Source organism: Bombina bombina, chromosome 9, assembly GCF_027579735.1.
Source record: "Bombina bombina isolate aBomBom1 chromosome 9, aBomBom1.pri, whole genome shotgun sequence".
Classification (NCBI taxonomy): domain Eukaryota; kingdom Metazoa; phylum Chordata; class Amphibia; order Anura; family Bombinatoridae; genus Bombina; species Bombina bombina.
The window spans coordinates 272,264,364-272,285,882 of NC_069507.1; the positions used below are offsets into that span (position 1 = coordinate 272,264,364).

The 21,519-nt window shown below is 41.6% G+C and overlaps 1 protein-coding gene across 1 annotated transcript in view; it reads right to left on the reverse strand.

The window, feature by feature from the left end:
- Positions 1-14,747: 14,747 nt before the first annotated feature.
- The window catches only part of RIMKLB (ribosomal modification protein rimK like family member B), a gene marked incomplete in the record, with an annotated part of 314,625 nt that continues 307,853 nt past the window's right edge, over positions 14,748-21,519 (reverse strand). Inside the window, 1 exon segment of the mRNA XM_053692809.1 lies at positions 14,748-17,327. Coding sequence (XP_053548784.1) covers positions 16,823-17,327 — 505 coding nt within the window.

Consider the following 21,519-nt stretch of genomic DNA (forward strand, 5'->3'; position numbering starts at 1 on the left):
CTGGCGTCGGTCGTGACGATGACCCACTCCGGTCTGCGGAATGTCATCCCTTGTGACAGGTTGTCCAGGGACAGCCACCAACGGAGTGAGTCTCTGGTCCTCTGATTTACTAGTATCTTCGGAGACAAGTCTGTATAGTCCCCATTCCACTGACTGAGCATGCACAGTTGTAATGGTCTTAGATGAATGCGCGCAAAAGGAACTATGTCCATTGCCGCTACCATCAAACCGATCACTTCCATGCACTGCGCTATGGAAGGAAGAGGAACGGAATGAAGGATTTGACAAGAGTTTTCCTGAGGAAGGGCGTGGCCCTTACCCCCAGTGATATCAGAGATAATCTCTTTCAAGTCAGGGCCAAACAGCGTTTTCCCCTTGAAAGGAATGTTAAGTAGCTTGTTCTTGGAAGACGCATCAGCTGACCAAGATTTCAACCAAAGCGCTCTGCGCGCCACAATAGCAAACCCAGAATTCTTAGCCGCTAACCTAGCCAATTGCAAAGTGGCGTCTAGGGTGAAAGAATTAGCCAATTTGAGAGCATTGATTCTGTCCATAATCTCCTCATAAGGAGGAGAATCACTATCGACCGCCTTTATCAGCTCATCGAACCAGAAACATGCGGCTGTAGCTACAGGGACAACGCATGAAATTGGTTGTAGAAGGTAACCCTGCTGAACAAACATCTTTTTAAGTAAACCTTCTAATTTTTTATCCATAGGATCTTTGAAAGCACAACTATCCTCTATGGGTATAGTGGTGCGTTTGTTTAAAGTGGAAACCGCTCCCTCGACCTTGGGGACTGTCTGCCATAAGTCCTTTCTGGGGTCGACCATAGGAAACAATTTTTTAAATATGGGGGGAGGGACGAAAGGAATACCGGGCCTTTCCCATTCTTTATTAACAATGTCCGCCACCCGCTTGGGTATAGGAAAAGCTTCTGGGAGCCCCGGGACCTCTAGGAACTTGTCCATTTTACATAGTTTCTCTGGGATGACCAACTTGTCACAATCATCCAGAGTGGATAATACCTCCTTAAGCAGAATGCGGAGATGTTCCAACTTAAATTTAAACGTAATCACATCAGGTTCAGCTTGTTGAGAAATGTTCCCTGAATCAGTAATTTCTCCCTCAGACAAAACCTCCCTGGCCCCATCAGACTGGGTTAGGGGCCCTTCAGAAACATTATCAGCGTCGTCATGCTCTTCAGTATCTAAAACAGAGCAGTCGCGCTTACGCTGATAAGTGTTCATTTTGGCTAAAATGTTTTTGACAGAATTATCCATTACAGCCGTTAATTGTTGCATAGTAAGGAGTATTGGCGCGCTAGATGTACTAGGGGCCTCCTGAGTGGGCAAGACTCGTGTAGACGAAGGAGGGAATGATGCAGTACCATGCTTACTCCCCTCACTTGAGGAATCATCTTGGGCATCATTGTCATTGTCACATAAATCACATTTATTTAAATGAATAGGAATTCTGGCTTCCCCACATTCAGAACACAGTCTATCTGGTAGTTCAGACATGTTAAACAGGCATAAACTTGATAACAAAGTACAAAAAACGTTTTAAAATAAAACCGTTACTGTCACTTTAAATTTTAAACTGAACACACTTTATTACTGCAATTGCGAAAAAACATGAAGGAATTGTTCAAAATTCACCAAATTTTCACCACAGTGTCTTAAAGCCTTAAAAGTATTGCACACCAAATTTGGAAGCTTTAACCCTTAAAATAACGGAACCGGAGCCGTTTTTAGTTTTTTGGTATCTGCTTTGCTGAGACCCAACCAAGCCCAAAGGGGAATACGATACCAAATGACGCCTTCAGAAAGTCTTTTCTAAGTATCAGAGCTCCTCTCACATGCGACTGCATGTCATGCCTCTCAAAAACAACTGCGCAACACCGGCGCGAAAATGAGGCTCTGCCTATGATTTGGGAAAGCCCCTAGAGAATAAGGTGTCTAAAACAGTGCCTGCCGATATTATTATATCAAAATACCCAGAATAAATGATTCCTCAAGGCTAAATATGTGTTAATAATGAATCGATTTAGCCCAGAAAAAGTCTACAGTCTTAATAAGCCCTTGTGAAGCCCTTATTTACGATCTTAATAAACATGGCTTACCGGATCCCATAGGGAAAATGACAGCTTCCAGCATTACATCGTCTTGTTAGAATGTGTCATACCTCAAGCAGCAAGAGACTGCTCACTGTTCCCCCAACTGAAGTTAATTGCTCTCAACAGTCCTGTGTGGAACAGCCATGGATTTTAGTGACTGTTGCTAAAATCATTTTCCTCATACAAACAGAAATCTTCATCTCTTTTCTGTTTCTGAGTAAATAGTACATACCAGCACTATTTCAAAATAACAAACTCTTGATTGAATAATAAAAACTACAGTTAAACACTAAAAAACTCTAAGCCATCTCCGTGGAGATGTTGCCTGTACAACGGCAAAGAGAATGACTGGGGTAGGCGGAGCCTAGGAGGGATCATGTGACCAGCTTTGCTGGGCTCTTTGCCATTTCCTGTTGGGGAAGAGAATATCCCACAAGTAAGGATGACGCCGTGGACCGGACACACCTATGTTGGAGAAAATATGTTCAGAAAATATTTAATGAACCCTAACGTAATAACCTGGGAAAAATACTCCCTTGCTAAAGCGAGCAGGGAAACATTTTTAAAAAATCAGTGGGCGGTGGAAGATTTAAAAGCAAGAGCATATTTTCAGGGGTACCAGGGAGTCGCAGCTAAACATCTTGCTAAACTTATTAAAATCAGGAAAAAAAAGAATATGATATCGCTAATAAGGGATGAGAGGTCTGTGTATTCACGGGCGTCTGAAGTAAGGGAAGCCTTTTTTAAATTTTACCAGAAATTATATACGAATGTACCAGTAGACAAGCTAGAGAAAGAAATTCTGGTGAAATATAAAAGTCCCTGGAATCTCTAGGGAAGATTTAGAACAGGTGAATAGGGAAATCTCCATAGAAGAAATAGTGGCTTCTATAGACAAAATGAAATTAGGGAAGGCATCTGGGCCAGACGGATTACCATCTGAATTTCATAAAATTCTGAAAGAGAATATTACAGAGGTACTAGGCAAATTATATAAACAGTATTTCACGCAGAATGAACTAAGGTCATCTTATTTTTTAGACTTAACTATTTCTCTGATTTACAAAAAAGGGAAAGACCCGGAGAATATGGGATCATACAGACCAATATCCCTTTTGAATGTCGATTATAAAATTTTCATGACCATCCTTGCGGAGAGACTTAAAGATATAATGGGGGACCTAATAAATGAAGACTGGCTTTATGGCTGGCAGAAACCCGGTACGTAACATGCGCAGGGTATTACTAACATTAGATCATTCCCATAATAAAAAAAAAGACACTCGGGAAGAACAGTAAAGAGGACATGGCCCTGGTCACTATTGATGCAGAAAAAGCATTCGATTCCATTACGTGGGATCACTTATTTACAACTCTTACGAAATTTGGTTTTGAGGGAAACATCTTGAATATAATAAAATTAATTTATAACAAGCCAAGGTCACAGTTGCTAGTTAAAGGGACAGTATACTGTAAAATAGTTTTTCCCTTAATGTGTTTACAATTGCTTTTTTTACCAACTGGAGTAAAAATGTATGAAAATTAGCTTTTTAAGGTTTATTTCTGTATATTAAAGCTCTGATTTTGTGTTTTGAAGCCACAGCCTAATAAAATAGGTTGAGCTTGTAGTTATAATCAGATCTCATTACTGTATCACATTGTGCACATATACCTGCTTCTTTATCTTATATCTGTCCTTAAAACAATCACCAATACTTTGAGAGAACAATGGAAAATGAACATTTTATTACCTTATCTCTGCTTTATCACACTGGGAGTGTAATTTCTTCTGCTGGCTGTGTTTACAAAGCTTATCTATAGCTGGTACGCGCGGCCACAAACTTTCAGAATAGGTGGGGATACCACATGCTAAATTAACAATTTCAAATGCCAATATAAGGGTAAAGGAGCTACTTGTAAACAATTTAATACACTCCAGCAGGTAAAGTGGATCATTGGGAACAAATTAAAGGGGAGAATTTTTTTGAGTAAACTGTCCCTTTAACAACGAAGTGTCACAATACATCACGTTGCAAAGGGGCACCCGTCAGGGGTGCCCCCTTTCACCTTTACTGTTCAATATATCATTAGAACCGTTAGCTATCTATTTAAGGAAGGAAATAAAGGGAATTGAGCTAGGGAAAAGGAATCTGATTATCTCATTATATGCGGATGATATCTTGTTGTTTATTAAGGACTCAAATGTAAATATCCCAAAATGTCTGGAAATTATAAGAATCTATAGTCGATTTTCAGGGTAAAAAATAAACTCCAGTAAATCAGAAATACTGTGGATTCACAAGACCTCCAAAAGTTATAATAAACATCCCTTTCAGGAAGTGGCACACATTAACTATCTTGGGATCAAATTAGGAACTAGGCCGAATGAATGGTATCATATTAATTTTACGGAAGTAATTAAAAATTTGGCCAGTGAATTTAAAAACATAATTTATGCTTACCTGATAAATTTATTTCTCTTGTAGTGTATTCAGTCCACGGATCATCCATTACTTATGGGATATATTCCCTTCCCAACAGGAAGTTGCAAGAGGATCACCCAAGCAGAGCTGCTATATAGCTCCTCCCCTCACATGTCATATCCAGTCATTCGACCGAAACAAGACAAGAAAGGAGAAACCATAGGGTGCAGTGGTGACTGGAGTTTTAATTAAAATTTAGATCTGCCTTAAAAAGACAGGGCGGGTCGCGGACTGAATACACTACAAGAGAAATAAATTTATCAGGTAAGCATAAATTATGTTTTCTCTTGTTAAGTGTATTCAGTTCACGGATCATCCATTACTTATGGGATACCAATACCAAAGCTAAAGTACACAGATGATGGGAGGGACAAGGCAGGAAAGTTAAACGGAAGGAACCACTGCCTGTAGAACCTTTCTCCCAAAAACAGCCTCCGAAGAAGAAAAAGTGTCAAATTTGTAAAATTTTGAAAAAGGTATTTAGTGAAGACCAAGTCGCAGCCTTGCAAATCTGTTCAACAGAGGCCTCATTCTTAAAGGCCCAGGTGGAAGCCACAGCTCTAGTGGAATAAGCTGTAATTCATTCAGGAGGCTGCTGTCCAGCAGTCTCATAGGCTAAACGTATTATGCTACGAAGCCAAAAAGGAGAGAGAGGTAGCCGAAGCTTTTTGACCTCTCCTCTGTCCAGAATAAACGACAAACAGGGAAGACGTTTGACGAAAATCTTTAGTTGCCTGTAAATAGAACTTCAGGGCACGGACTACGTCCAGATTATGCAAAAGTCGTTCCTTCTTTGAAGAAGGGTTAGGACATAATGAAGGAACAACAATCTCTTGATTGATATTCCTGTTAGAAACTACCTTAGGTAAGAACGCAGGTTTAGTACGCAGAACTACCTTGTCTGAATGAAAAATCAGATAAGGAGAATCACAATGCAAGGCAGATAACTCAGAGACTCTTCGAGCCGAGGAAATAGCCATCAAAAACAGAACTTTCCAAGATAACAGCTTGATATCAATGGAATGAAGGGGTTCAAATGGAACACCTTGAAGAACGTTAAGAACTAAGTTTAAGCTCCACGGCGGAGCAACAGTCTTAAACACAGGCTTAATCCTAGCCAAAGCCTGACAAAAAGCCTGAACGTCTGGAACTTCTGCCAGACGTTTGTGTGAAAGAATAGACAGAGCAGAAATCTGTCCCTTTAACGAACTAGCAGATAAGCCCTTTTCTAAACCCTCTTGTAGAAAAGACAATATCCTAGGAATCCTAACTTTACTCCATGAGTAACTCTTGGATTTGCACCAATATAAATATTTACGCCATATCTTATGGTAAATCTTTCTGGTAAAAGGCTTCCGAGCCTGTATTAAGGTATCAATAACCGACTCCGAGAAGCCACGCTTTGATAGGATCAAGCGTTCAATCTCCATGCAGTCAGCCTCAGAGAAATTAGATTTGGATGGTTGAAAGGACCCTGAATTAGAAGGTCCTTCCTCTGAGGCAGAGATCATGGTGGACAAGACGACATGCCCACTAGGTTTGCATACCAGGTCCTGCGTGGCCACGCAGGCGCTATCAGAATCACCGATGCTCTCTCCAGTTTGATCTTGGCAATCAGTCGAGGTAGCAGCGGAAATGGTGGAAACACATAAGCCATGTTGAAAACCCAAGGGGCTGCTAGAGCATCTATCAGCGCCGCTCCCGGGTCCCTGGACCTGGATCCGTAACAAGGATGCTTGGCGTACTGGCGAGACGCCATGAGATCCAGTTCTGGTTTGCCCCAACGATGAATCAGTTGAGCGAAGACCTCCGGATGAAGTTCCCACTCCCCCGGATGAAAAGTCTGGCGACTTAGAAAGTCTGCCTCCCAGTTCTCCACGCCTGGGATGTAGATCGCTGACAGGTGGCAAGAGTGAGACTCTGCCCAGCGAATTATCTTTGAGACTTCTAACATCGCTAGGGAACTCCTGGTTCCCCCTTGATGGTTGATGTAAGCCACATTTGTGATGTTGTCCGACTGAAATCTGATGAACCTCAGTGTTGTTAACTGAGGCCAAGCTAGAAGAGCATTGAATATTGCTCTCAACTGAGTAATCCCCATTCCACTGACTTAGCATGCATAATTGCAGTGGTCTGAGATGCAGGCGCGCAAATGGTACTATGTCCATTGCCGCTACCATTAAGCCGATTACTTCCATGCACTGAGCTAGCTGACGGGCGTGGAATGGAATGAAGGACACGGCAAGCATTTAGAAGCTTTGATAACCTGGACTCCGTCAGGTAAATCTTCATCTCTATAGAATCTATAAGAGTCCCCAGGAAGGGAACTCTTGTGAGTGGTAATAGAGAACTCTTTTCCACGTTCATCTTCCACCCATGCGACCTCAGAAATGCCAGAACTATCTCTGTATGAGACTTGGCAATTTGAAAACTTGACGCTTGTATCAGAATGTCATCTAGGTACGGAGCCACCGCTATGCCTCGCGGTCTTAGCACCGCCAGAAGTGAGCCCAGAACCTTTGTAAAAATTCTCGGGGCCGTAGCTAACCCGAAGGGAAGAGCTACAAACTGGTAATGCCTGTATAGAAAGGCAAATCTTAGGTACCGATAATGAGCTTTGTGAATCGGTATGTGAAGGTAGGCATCCTTTAAGTCTACTGTGGTCATGTATTGACCCTCTTGGATCATGGGTAGGATGGTTCGAATAGTTTCCATTTTGAATGATGGAACTCTTAGGAATTTGTTTAAGATTTTTAGGTCCAAGATTGGTCTGAAGGTTCCCTCTTTCTTGGGAACCACAAACAGATTTGAGTAAAATCCTTGCCCTTGTTCCGTCCGTGGAACTGGGTGGATCACCCCCATTACTAAGAGGTCTTGTACACAGCGTAGAAATGCCTCTTTCTTTATTTGGTTTGCTGATAACCTTGAAAGATGAAATCTCCCTTGTGGAGGAGAAGCTTTGAAGTCCAGAAGATATCCCTGAGATACGATCTCCAACGCCCAGGGATCCTGGACATCTCTTGCCCGAGCCTGGGGGAAGAGAGAAAGTCTGCCCCCTACTAGATCCGTTTCCGGATAGGGGGCCCTCTCTTCATGCTGTCTTAGGGGCAGAAGTAGGTTTTCTGGCCTGCTTGCCCTTGTTCCAGGACTGGTTAGCTTTCCAGCCCTGTCTGTAACGAGCAACAGTTCCTTCCTGTTTTGGAGCGGAGGAAGTTGATGCTGCTCCTGCCTTGAAGTTACGAAAGGCACGAAAATTAGACTGTTTGGCCTTTGATTTGGCCCTGTCCTGAGGAAGAGTATGACCCTTACCTCCAGTAATGTCAGCAATAATTTCTTTCAAGCCGGGCCCGAATAAGGTCTGCCCTTTGAAAGGAATATTAAGCAATTTAGATTTAGAAGTCACGTCAGCTGACCAGGATTTAAGCCATAGCGCTCTGCGCGCCTGGATGGCGAATCCGGAGATCTTAGCCTTTAGTTTGGTTAAATGTACAACGGCATCAGAAACAAATGCGTTAGCTAGCTTAAGCGCGTTAAGCTTGTCCATAATCTCATCCAATGGAGCTGTGCGAATGGAATCTTCCAGAGACTCAAACCAGAATGCCGCAGCAGCAGTGACAGGCGCAATGCATGCAAGGGGCTGTAAGATAAAACCTTGTTGAACAAACATTTTCTTAAGGTAACCTAATTTTTTATCCATTGGATCCGAAAAAGCACAACTATCCTCCACCGGGATAGTGGTACGCTTAGCTAAAGTAGAAACTGCTCCCTCCACCTTAGGGACCGTCTGCCATAAGTCTCGTGTGGTGGCGTCTATTGGAAACATTTACCTAAATATCGGAGGAGGGGAAAAGGGCACACCGGGTCTATCCCACTCCTTACTAATAATCTCTGTAAGCCTTTTAGGTATAGGAAAAACGTCAGTACACACCGGCACCGCATAGTATCTATCCAGCCTACATAATTTCTCTGAAATTGCAACTGTGTTACAATCATTCAGAGCCGCTAATACCTCCCCTAGCAATACACGGAGGTTCTCAAGCTTAAATTTAAAATTTGAAATCTCTGAATCCGGTTTCCCTGGATCAGATCCGTCACCCACAGAATGAAGCTCTCCGTCCTCATGTTCTGCAAATTGTGACGCAGTATCGGACATGGCTCTCACATCATCAGCGCGCTCTGTCCTTAACCCAGAGCTATCGCGCTTGCCTCTTAATTCTGGCAATTTAGATAATACCTCTGTCATAACAGTAGCCATGTCTTGCAAAGTGATTTGTATGGGCCTCTCTGTTGTACTTGGTGCCACAATATCACGCGCCTCCTGAGCGGGAGGCGAAGGTACTGACACGTGAGGAGAGTTAGTCAGCATAACTTCCCCCTCGTTGTCTGGTGATAATTTCTTTACAGATAAAGACTGACTTATTTAAAGTGACATCAATACATTTAGTACACATATTTCTATGGGGCTCCACATTGGCCTTCAAACATAGTGAACAAACAGATTAATCTGTGTCAGACATGTTTAAACAGACTAGCAATGAGACTAGCAAGCTTGGAAAATACTTTCAAATAAGTTTACAAGCAATATAAAAGACGCTACTGCGCCTTTAAGAAGCACAAAAAAACTGTCACAGTTGAAATAACAATGAACCAAATCTGTTATAGCAACCAAATTTTCACAGTAAATGTAATAAGTTAGCAAAGTATTGCACCCACTAGCAAATTGATGATTAACCCCTTAATACCCAAAACGGATAATCAATTTAACAATTAACGTTTTTATCACAGTCAAACACACTGTCACAGGTCTGCTGTGACTGATTACCTCCCTCAAAATGAATTTTGAAGACCCCTGAGCTCTCTAGAGACGTCCTGGATCAAGGAGGAAGAAGCAGGAAGACTGTGACTGAATTTTTACTGCGCAAAAAAACGCTAAAATAGGCCCCTCCCACTCATATTACAACAGTGGTAAACCTCAGTTAACCGTTTCTATGCATAAATATACGTCAGCCATGTGGAAAAAATCATGCCCCAAAAAGATTTTTCACCAAAGTACCTCACAAAAACGAATAACATGCCAGTAAACGTTTTAAACATACATTTTAAAGGTTATGTAGAGTTATCAATAAGCCTGCTACCAGTCGCTTCTACTGCAGTTAAGGCTCATACATTAGTTCAGTATTAACAGTATTTTCTTAGTCAAATTCCATTCCCTAGAAAATTACTTTATTGCACATACATTCATCAGCCTGATACCAGTCGCTACTACTGCATTTAAGGCTGTACTTACATTACATCGGTATCAGCAGTATTTTCTTAGTCAATTCCATTCCTTAGAAAAATATTTACTGCACATACCTCATTTGCAGGGGACCCCGCATGCTATTCCCTTTCTGAAGTTACCCCACTCCTCAGAATGTGCGAGAACAGCCAGTGGATCTTAGTTACTTCTGCTAAGATCATAGAAAACGCAGGCAGATTCTTCTTCTAAATACTGCCTGAGAGAAAAAACAGCACACTCCGGTGCCATTTAAAATAAACTTTTGATTGAAGAAATATTTAAGAATAAAACTCCACACTCCTCTCACGACCTTCCTACTATGTTGATAGTTGCAAGAGAATGACTGGATATGACATGTGAGGGGAGGAGCTATATAGCAGCTCTGCTTGGGTGATCCTCTTGCAACTTCCTGTTGGGAAGGGAATATATCCCATAAGTAATGGATGATCCGTGGACTGAATACACTTAAGAGAAAAGTGGGACCCATTTTTCTTGTCTCTCTCCGCGAAGGTTATGATCATTAAAGCTATAATTTTTCCTCGAATATTATTTCTCTTACAGAATTTACCAATGTTTATACCCAAGCAAGATATTGATCGGTATAATAAAGCTTGTGCTGGATTCTTGTGGGGTAGAAAGAAAAAAACTAGACTCGCAATAGACAGACTTATGGAACTTAAAGAATATGGGGGATTCTCTTTACCTAATATAAAATTCTATAATTGGGTGACTATGATAAAATTTGCGGTAGACTGGCTTACAGAAGCAGAATATATCACTTATTATGACATAGAATCTATTCTATGGCCCCATTTGATTTAAAGGCTGTGCTTCATTTTCCTTTCAATAAACTAACTAGTAATGTACATCAGATGATAACTTTTGCAAATCTAATTTGCGCATGGCAGAAAATGTTTAAATTTCTCAATATGGATTACCAAGTATCACACCATCTCCCAATAATTGGCATGCCTGATTTTTCTCCAGGTTATTACAATATGGTTTTTAAAGAATTGCGCGAGAAAGGTCTAGTAAATTTTGCACAACTTATAAACGATGATAAAACTTATATAGTTATGTTTACCGAGATATCATATTTCCCCCAAGAATTTCTATGCATATTTGCAGGTTAGAAGCTATTTGAACCAGCTAGATCAAGTAAGAAATTGGGTATGGGACTGGAAAGAAGTTGAGGCCGGGATCAAGATTTATAAAGCCGGTATACGTTCAATCAAGTACTGGCATCAGATGTTACTTAGAAAAGGGGGCCAAGAATATGTTGGGAAATTAAGGGATGGATATTTAAAATATTTTCCAGAAATAACTGTGCAGGAAATAAGGAAAAGTATAAAACTGTCTGAAGATGCCACAGCTAACTGCAGCTTGAGAGAGTCACAATTGAAAATAGTGAATAAATACCATCTAACACCGAATAGGATAAACAAGTGGGCAAAGAAGGATAAGAAAAGTCATTGTCCCAAGTGTAGAGTAGAGGGGGCAGACATTCTTCACTTTCTGTGGGAATGCCCCAAGGTCAGACAGTTTTGGTGTAAGGTCAATTATTGGCTGTGTAGAATACTTAAAAATAATCTGGTGATTGAACCATTTACAGTTTTTTTTTTAATATATATACCCAGACAGAAGGGGGATCAATCGCTGATAAACACGGCTATTCTAGTCGCGCGAAATCTAATTCTTAAGCAGTGGGTATCCCATACTGCACCAGGGATAGCGGAGTTTGTCAATGCTATAAAACTACAAATGAATGTTGAGCTACATGATAATAAGATGACGGTGGCAAAATATTTTAGAGATTATTTCAATAAATGGTTAAAAGTAATTCTAACATGGTCACGGCAAATTCAAGCCCAGTTTTTGTTAACTTTGAAGAATTCAATATACCTCCAGTCACTAATGTTGGAAGGGGCTCTTTCTATAGAATGGCCGAATCCAGATTAGACATTGAAAGATGGATGATGGAGGCCCAGGGGAGTCGGGGAAGCTGTCGGTCGAGAGGGGCTTATTTTGTGTGGTTGAGTTTTTTTTTTTGTTTTTTTCTCTCTTCTTTTCTCTCCCCCCCCTTACCCTCCAAGAGGAGTTTGATAAAGAATAGAGTACCGATGGGGGTATATGTGTCTTGGTTTTGTCAAAGAATAGAAGTGGTTTGAAGAGGAGAGATAAATAGTTAATGGTGGACAATGTCAAGAGGGGTAATAATCAAGTATATGTTTTGATGTGATGAATTATCGTTTTTCTGTAAGTTGGGGGAGAGATATCCCCACAGAAGTTATAATGTCAGGATATGTTCCATATTATTGACGGAATGGTATTTCCTTCTTTTTTTTGTTTTTTCCCTTTCTTGACGTTTTTGTTTATTAATGTATTTATTACAGTCTGTAAGTGTAGGTAAAGTGAAAAATTTGAAATACAAATAAAGTGTCCCTTTGTTGGGTCATTAAAAAAAAAAAAAAAAAAAACCTCCCTAAGCAACACGCGGAGGTGTTCAAGCTTAAATTTAAATGTAGATATATCAGAATCAGGTTGAAGTGTCTTCCCTGAGTCAGAAAAATCACCCACAGATAGAAGCTCTCCTGCTTCGGCTTCTGCACATTGTGAGGGTATATCAGACATAGCTACTAAAGCGTCAGAGAGCTCTGTATTTGTTCTAGCCCCAGAGCTGTCTCGCTTTCCTTGTAACTCTGGCAGTTTGGACAATACCTCTGTAAGGGTATGATTCATAACTGCCGCCATGTCTCTTAAAGTATACGCAATAGGCGCGCTAGATGTACTTGGCATCCCTTGAGCGGGAGTTATAGGCTCTGACACGTGGGGAGAGTTAGTCGGCATAACTTCCCCCATGTCAATTTCCTCTGGTGATAAATCTTTTAAAGCCAGAATATAGTCTTTAAAATTTATAGTAAGATCAGTGCATTTGGTACACATTCTAAGAGGGGGTTCCACAATGGCTTCTAAACCTAATGAACAAGGAGTTTCCTCTATGTCAGACATGTTTAACAGACTAGTAATGAGACCAGCAAGCTTGGAAAACACTAATGTGAAAAAGCAGAATATAAAAAACGGTACTGTGCCTTTAAGGGAAAAAAAACACAAAAACTGCAAAACAGTGAAAAAAAGCAGTTAACTACGAAATTTTGACAGTGTGTATAATAGACTAAAATAGCATTGCACCCACTTGCAAATGGATGATTAACCCCTCAGGCTCAAAAACGAAGCAGAAAAACGGTAAAACCGTTATAACAGTCACAAGCAAACTGCCACAGCTCTACTGTGGCTCCTACCTGCCCATAAAACGACTTTTGTAGGCACAAAAACCCATTACAGAGGTCCAATATGTCAGGGGACTCCTTCAGGGAAGCTGCATGTCTCAGACTGTAAAAACTACTGCGCAATTAGAGCGCGAAAATGGGCCCCTCCCACCATGCACTCAAAGTGAAAAGTCCATAAATAACTACTCCTAGGAGAAATCTAGTCAGCCATGTGGAAAACTAGGCCCCAAATAAAGATTTATCACCCTCAGTAAAAAACGTTTTTTATATATCATGCAAACGTTTTACATACTAAGTAATAAGAGCAAGTAACATGAATATTACCCTTTACTGCAAGCATGATGCCAGTCGTTTGTTAAATCACTGTAATCAGGCTTACCTTAAATATATCAGGCACTGTCAGCATTTTCTAGACCTTATCTCTGTAGAAAAAAAAATATACTGAACATACCTCAGAGCAGTTAATTCTGCAGGCCGTTCTCCCAGCTGAAGTTTTCCCATACTCTTCAGTTATGTGTGAGACCAGCAGTAGACCTTAGTTACAACCTGTTAAGATCATCAAAAACCTCAGGCAAAACTCTTCTTCTAATTTCTGCCTGAGGTAAAAACAGTACAACGCCGGTACCGTTTAAAAATAAACTTTTGATTGAAGATAAACTACACTAATTCACCACATCTCTCTTGATACTTCCTTTCTTGTCGAGAGCTGCAAGAGAATGACTGGTAGTGGCAGTTAGGGGAGGAGCTATATAGACAGCTCTGCTGTGGGTGATCCTCTTGCAGCTTCCTGTTGGGAAGGAGAATATCCCACAAGTAATGGATGAATCCGTGGACTGGATACACCTTACAAGAGAAATGAGTCACATTATCAAATGTCGTTTGGGAGGCTTCCCAATATCCCTGCTAAATAGTAACAGGATTCAGACAAATTAAATTGATAATTTTTTTTTTTTAGTTCTATGGGAGAAAAATGGCCAGTAGAAAAGGAAAACTAAGTGGAGCTGTGCGCCTTAATGGTTTATGCGCGTAGGTGGTGCGCCCTAATGGTATACGCGGTGCACCCTAATGGTATGGTAACGGTTAGGCGGTGCTCTCTTGTGCGCTTTAATGGTATACGTGGTTATGCTGTGTGCTCTAATGGTATATGTGCCAGCAGATTCCACAACCCTAACTGCTTTACCCAAGGTAATGTGACTGGCTGTGATTATATAGGTATTAATACAATAGCCAACATATGATAAATTTATGTATCACAGATATCTTATTCCTGTGTTGTATTGGACAGCATGTTGAAAAACTGTGCTTTGGAAAAGCAATGGTAATTTCTGAGATAAACACTCCTTGATTGGCACACAGATTCACAATCTTCCATCCACACTGGTAAGGGCTGAAGAGCCAAACAATAGAGCTATAGTGTACGCTAGTACCTGAGCAAATTCTGTAGCGTATTCTCTCACACACACAGCATAAACATGTGCAGACTGTACAATCTCAAACATGCACAGTCAGAAGCTTGAATGACAAACACATATATAAATACCAGAGCTTTCATCTGTAATGACTGCAAAAAGTCTCAAACCTTGTTCAGTTTCTTGCTGACATTTTATTACATTCCTTATTTGGCTATTTGCTTAAATAAGACAAAAAAATAAAAAATGAATGCGGTGATGGAGGAATGGGAAGGGGGTGGTTAAGGAGGACAATTTGTAGTGTGTGGTGCTTATAAAGGCCAATAGCTGAGCAGTGATAGTGGAGGAGGTAGGAATGTAACAAACAGATCAGATGCAGAGAGAAGAAGACATCACATACATGATCTGTGCAATAGAACTTCAGCTGCCCAGACTAGGTTTAATATAATGAAAGGAGGTAGAGGTGGCAAACTTGGAGAGGTTCCTGTCATATTTGGATGTGTATCCTGTGGTGAAAAATTCTGCACTAGACTAAGTACAAATCCATATTTTCAAACAAGTCAAATCAAAAAGGATATTTAAAAATAATCTAACTGTTTATGAGAAAGTTCATACTTGCCTATGGGACCGTGCCTGGATATGCTCACAAATATAACCCAACACTGCACAGCTCCCTCCTTGAACATGGTAAAGTAGCGTTAAGATGTCAATAAAATGATTGCAGACTCTCCATTCTGTAATATGCACATATAACTGTACTTAAGATGGCAGCGCCTCATAAAAGCCTTACTTATACCCTGCAGAGGAACCATTTAATGGGAAATGCCAAACTAAACTACACCCCCTCCAAAGTCCATCCATCAAGCGCAATGTATAAAAAAACAGGGAAGCAGCAGTCTGGGTAAAAAAACAAAAACAAAACAAAATTGTACACATTCAAAGGCAATAAAAACAGTATAATGTAACACTGCTAATAACCCTACCACTGGTCATTACCACAGCAGCAGTGAAAGGGTCAATGAAAGTGGAGGAGGGCAGCCCAGGAGTTTAACCCCTCAGTTGCCAGGTGCATTGCTTTTTTTGCATGTTCATATAATATAACAGGGACTCAGGTAGCCACATAGGTTAAATGTATATAGGGGCATCAGGGAACATGACAGATCATGTGCAGTGTGGGGAATTCAGATTAGGAGCATCATTTTACAGCAAACAGACCATGGATAAAGGCAGATTACACAGCATGGTTTAGCTGCAGAGCGGTTTCTGTAAAAATGATTTTCACAGTATCATTTCCCCCGAATACTCAACCTTAAAATAATACTTCTGTTCCATGTAATAGGACAGACATTATCCGAAATTTCATGAAGAAAGATAAAAATACCACAAAGTTATATTTAAAAAAAGTATCAATAAAATTCATTTTTGTGGCTTAAACAGAGAATGATACAGGGTATTTACACATCTGCTGTGCCAGCTTACAGCACAACTAAGTTTGTAAAGATTAATACAAATGGGTCTGGAAAATCAGCAGGGAAAGACCTTAAAAATCAGTTTTACAGAATGGGCTACATAGATTGTCTTATTTTTTTGTCAGTTAACATAACATTGTAGAAAAAACACCCCAGGTTTGCAGTATTAGAGATATAGGGACCTGTACATGCAGATTGAGAAAGAGGTACAGTATACATCACCCCACAAATGTGTCAACAATTTCATGAGGGAGGAACTTCTCAAAAACATCTGAATGAAAGTCCCCAGCAGACCCTAAATATTGATTTGTTTCCATGCCCCAAGATACAAGACAAACTGAAAGTAATGAGCTGCACCACACTGCGCATGCAGAGGAAAAAAGCCTGGCGAGACCATTTAAACAACCCTCAAATTGCACGTCTCTTACCACACTCCTGGATGGATGTATCAACCTGTTTAGGTACTAGAACACATCAGGTAATATAATGGCCATAGCAGACTGCATTATTGGCCACATAAATTTAGGAATTTATACATACTAAGTTAACAAATTATGTCACCATAAGGTGCCAAGAACCTACCTCATCCCCACCATTATTTAAAGCCTGATGGTGCAGCTTTATTCACAATATTGAGTCTACTTAGCTAACTCCAAAAACCTCTCTCCCCCTCACTCATCCCTCCCCTCACCTGCAGTAATAGCCCCATTAATATTTACACGTGCTAGAACCAAAGAGCAACCCCCCGCCCGCACTGCCCTCCCCATTCCCCTATATCTACTCCACCAAAAGGTTCATTTCACTGGCAAGAAGTTGGTTCATGTTAAAGATGGCCCCCTTGGTAAGTAGCTCCCTCTCTGTGGCAGTGTCAGGATCACTGTCCACTGAGCTGGAACTGGCGCTCATGCTGTCTCCAGCTTCATGGTTGTGGTGATGGAGCAGTGGAGTGGATACCCCAACCATTAAGCTGGAAGGCACGGAGAGCTCAGGTTCACTAGTCTCACTTGCACTTGACACAACAGAAAGAAGAGACATTCTACGAGTCAACCGGCTTGGAAGTAGCGACAGAGCATAGTCAGCCAAGAGGGAAGCCACATCAAGGTTGCAGGCTTTGTCAAACGCAATGAAGCCAACGTTGGCATTTGCCTCGCACACACAGAAGGAGCCATCCTCCTTGGTAAGTAAGTCAATGCCACACACGTCCATTCCAAGAATGTTGGAGACCTGAATAGCCAGCTGCTTCCCCTGCTCGCTGAGAGTACACATCATCCCGATGCCTCCTGTGGGAATAAAGCCAGATGTCAGTCAGAGAAAGGGCGGGACAAATAAAGCCAGGTGTATTTAGCGAGCACCGCACATACTATCAGCATCACATGGTTTAAAACTAAAAGAAAAACATGTTGCTTTCATAAGACTGTTCTTGCACTATTTAGTATTAATTGGTTAGATAAGAATTTACATAGAAAGGTAGCATTGCAAGTTATAGTACTCGTTATGCAAAGACCTTCCCCAATTTATTTGTGCTGAAGAGAGGAATTTGTTTCCCATACTGAATGCTGCATAGAGAGAACAGAGCAGGCCCAAAACCACTGTTTTCATATAGAGAAGCGAGAGGTAAAGTTTCGTACTGGCTGCACTACGTGGTGAGAAGTTTATGAGAAAATAGATATGGGAAGCTGGGTATTTGAGACAATAACCCATGGGAGTGCTGAAGGCTTATTGTGAGAACAGTCTGGGAAGGGATTTTAGCACCAGTATGTTGAGCAGTGCTATGAAGTTTTTTTTTATGGAGCTTTATTGCCATCCATTTAAGTCAGTGTTTCACAACTCCACAGGACTGATGGGTAAGATGATTTTTTTCGCTTGTGCTCTAGTTGATAAAATGAATATCTGGCCTGTTAAGGGTCCTGAGGAATGGGTTTGGGAAACACTTCCTGTACAACTACTCTGGACCATCCTTATAGGAAAGACCTGTTGCAATTCAGCATTTCACTTCCACTTGATTTAAAAGGACAGTCTACTCTAAAATGTATATTGCTTAAAAAGATGGATAACCCCTTTATTACCCATTCCACAGTTTTGCATAACCAACACTATTATATTAATATACTACTGTTATTGCTTTGTATCTAAGCCTCTGCAGACTGCTCCCTTATTTCAGTTCTTTTGAAATCAGATATGCATTTTAGCCAATCAGTGCGGACTCAAATAACTCCACGGGCATGAGCACAATGTTATCTATATGGCACACAGGAACTAGCGCTGTCCAACTGTGAAAAAAAAGTCAAAATGCACTGAGATAAGAGGAAGCCTTCAATGGCTTAGCTTTCAAAGAATACCAAGACAACAAAACAAATTTGATAAAAGTAAATAGAAAAATTGCATGCCCTATTTGAATCATAAAAAGGATCATTTTGACTAGTCTCTCTATTAAAAATGCAATTAAAATGTTGCCTTTTTCCCTGTATAACCGAGTGGTCGAGTAACTTCATAATCCCCCCCCACCATTAGTTTTATTCCACTGTGCTTGTGTGTTTACTACTAAACAATGAGGGGCCAATTATAACTTAAATTATGCTTACCTGATCTTTTTTCTTCAGATGGAGAGTTCACAGCTGCATTCATTACTTTTGGGAATTCAGAACCTGGCCACCAGGAGGAGGCAAAGACACCCCAGCCAAAGGCTTAAATACCTCTCCCACTTCCCTCATCCCCCAGTCATTCTACCGAGGGAACAAGGAACAGTAGATATCAGGGTGAAAAGGTGCCAGAACAAAAATGACAGTCGCCCCACATAAAAACACAGGCGGGGAAGCTGTGGACTCTTTCCATCTGAAGAAAAGAAAATTATCAGGTAAGCATAATGTTTTTCTTCATAAATGGAAAGAGTCCACAGCTGCATTCATTACTTTTGGGAAGACAATACCCAAGCTATAGAATACACAATGCAAAAACGGGGAGGGTACAAGAGGCGGCCCATTCTGAGGGCACCAGGCCTGAAAAACCCTAGCCAACAAAATCCTGCTTCATCCGTAACCGAGAACAACTTTGAAAAAAAAAGGAAAAGGCCCAAGGACACTGACCCGCGGAAAGTCCACAAGCTTTGCTAGAGGCCGCAGGAACTAGACTCGACTGAGTCAAATGCCTCCAAGAGACACCGTCGCCCAGCAGTCGGTCTCCAAACACACCCCTGACTAAAGAAAGGGATCAAACTACCATATTCTTCCACAAGAAGAAAAGACACAGAGAAAATACGATTTTACTTGTAAAGCGTGGCTAATCCCCCTTAAGGGACTCAAGGCGCTGCTCATTTTATCAACCTCAAAAGAAGGAAAGGCTGAGTAGACCTTGCCAGGGATCGAACTTGCAACCCTCTGTTTGCTACAGTGTAGAGTAGCCACAGTGTATTAGTATGCTGAGCTAGCTTCCAGCTAGCATACGGAACTCCAGAAAAAACAAACAAAAAACCCCCCCATAAAATGGGCACAACGAGTCCTAAATAAAAACACAGAACAAAAACCAGAGAAACCGGGTCAGGCTAACAGAGACCCAAGCAGTCTCATATGAACAAGGGGAGGCAACACCCAGACCCCAGAAATACAGAAACCATGGGATAAGGCCGGGAGTCCAAAACAGAGGATCTTCCCCTAACACTAGCACTCTAGAAAGCAACTGAAGACGAAGGTCCCCAAGTCGTAAAAAGGTATCTCAGAATACCGAAATATTCAGAACGAAACCTCGTGCAGCAAGCTCAGATAGGTCTGACGAACACCACCTGAAGCAAAAACACTGCGAGCTGCAGTCATCTAAAAATTACTCTGAAACTTAAATACTTGCAGGGCAAGTAGAAAGCAGCTGAAGATAGGATCCTTCAGATTCCCAAGTATCCACTAGCCAGCAGATAAGAGCCGCCAGTCCTTCACACAAATCTTGAATGTGGAGAAAGGAGAAACCTCAAAAAGGCTTACTGTACCTCGAATGCTCAGAGGACGAAATAGCAGAGCAACAGATCTCAGATCCTGCTCCAACACCAGACCAAGCGACAGACATGTCTGATAGACAGGGGGACAAAGAACCCAACCACAAGCCCTCAGGGAATAGAAAGAAAAAGGGGGGACTCACCCACCCCAACAGAGCTTGAGTGCCAACCAAATCCGCTCCTCCAAAATAAGGCACTCCCAAGGAGAACCCCCTAGGAACTGGAACAGAGAAAAGTGCAATAGATCCGTAGAGAGATCAATTTCCAACAGGTGGAACAGAGCCCACAGAGCAGCAGATGCTGCCCCTTACAGAAATAAGCCACCTGATCCAACCTCCTACACACAGGGCAGGACAAAGACCGTCCAAAGAGAGGAAACCCCAACTCATAAGGAAGATAAAAAATCCCCTCCAAAAGGAAGGGCACAGATAAGAACAGCGTACATGTCCACAAAACATGAAGCCATAGTATGATCAAAACACAGACCGAATGAAAAATCATCCAGACTCCACTGTTGACCCAACAGAGAAAAAAACTCCCCATAGAGTATACTCCGTCCGAAGGATAAGTCAGGCCTTAAAGTTTATAACCAGTACCCGAAGGTGGATGTGAACCAGGGACCCTCAATTACTCTCAGGATGCGTGCAAGCCCAATGAGTTAGCCCCTATGTCGTCCCGAACCAGTCCTCATAAGTCTCCAGACATCCAAGAAGGATCCAAAACAAGAACTCCGGAACCGGGACCGAGAATTGTCCTAGAACAAACTACACCCTCGGGGAACACAAGATACCCTGTCTGAAACAATCAGACCTGACAGGGGATGAGAACCGGGAAATCCGGGGAACAGGTACAGGACTCTCGTAATTCCCAGCCCAAAGGGAAGAGAACAGCCGGAGGTCAATTCCACAGCAAAGTAATAGGCCGCGAAAAAGTCACGCAATTTCTCTAGAGCCCAAAGGCCCCAAGGGCAGCACTAAAGGAAATTAAAATATGAACAGAGTAACCCAAAAGAGTAGAATGAAAGGCTAGTCTCCACAATCCTTTCAGATTAACGTTCCAGAGGATCACACCCAATGGAGAAGAATGCAAAGCATCCCAAACCCAGGCAGAAAAAAATCCTCTAAGCAAAAAGCTTGGAAAAAGAGACACCTCCTATCGCCCCTGATATGGAGACGACTAACTCCCGAAGGAAGACAGAGCCTCACGGCCTTCACTTCCTAATTAAGTGGTCAAAGCCACCAGAAAAAACGGACGAAGTCCAGAAAGTCTGGACCCAAAGGAAGAGAACCTCTAAAAGGAACAAGTCCTAAAATGACACTTCCAAAGAGACCATGAAAGGCAAAACCGTAAGAACGGCGGTATGAAGGACCTAAATCCTCCAACGGAAAGGAACACTCTAGTTCCCGAAAAATTCAGCAACGACTGAATGAGCATGTCGCCACGAATCTCAACAGAGTCCTGGCCCACTAGATTGAAAGGGTTGAATGAGGACTGA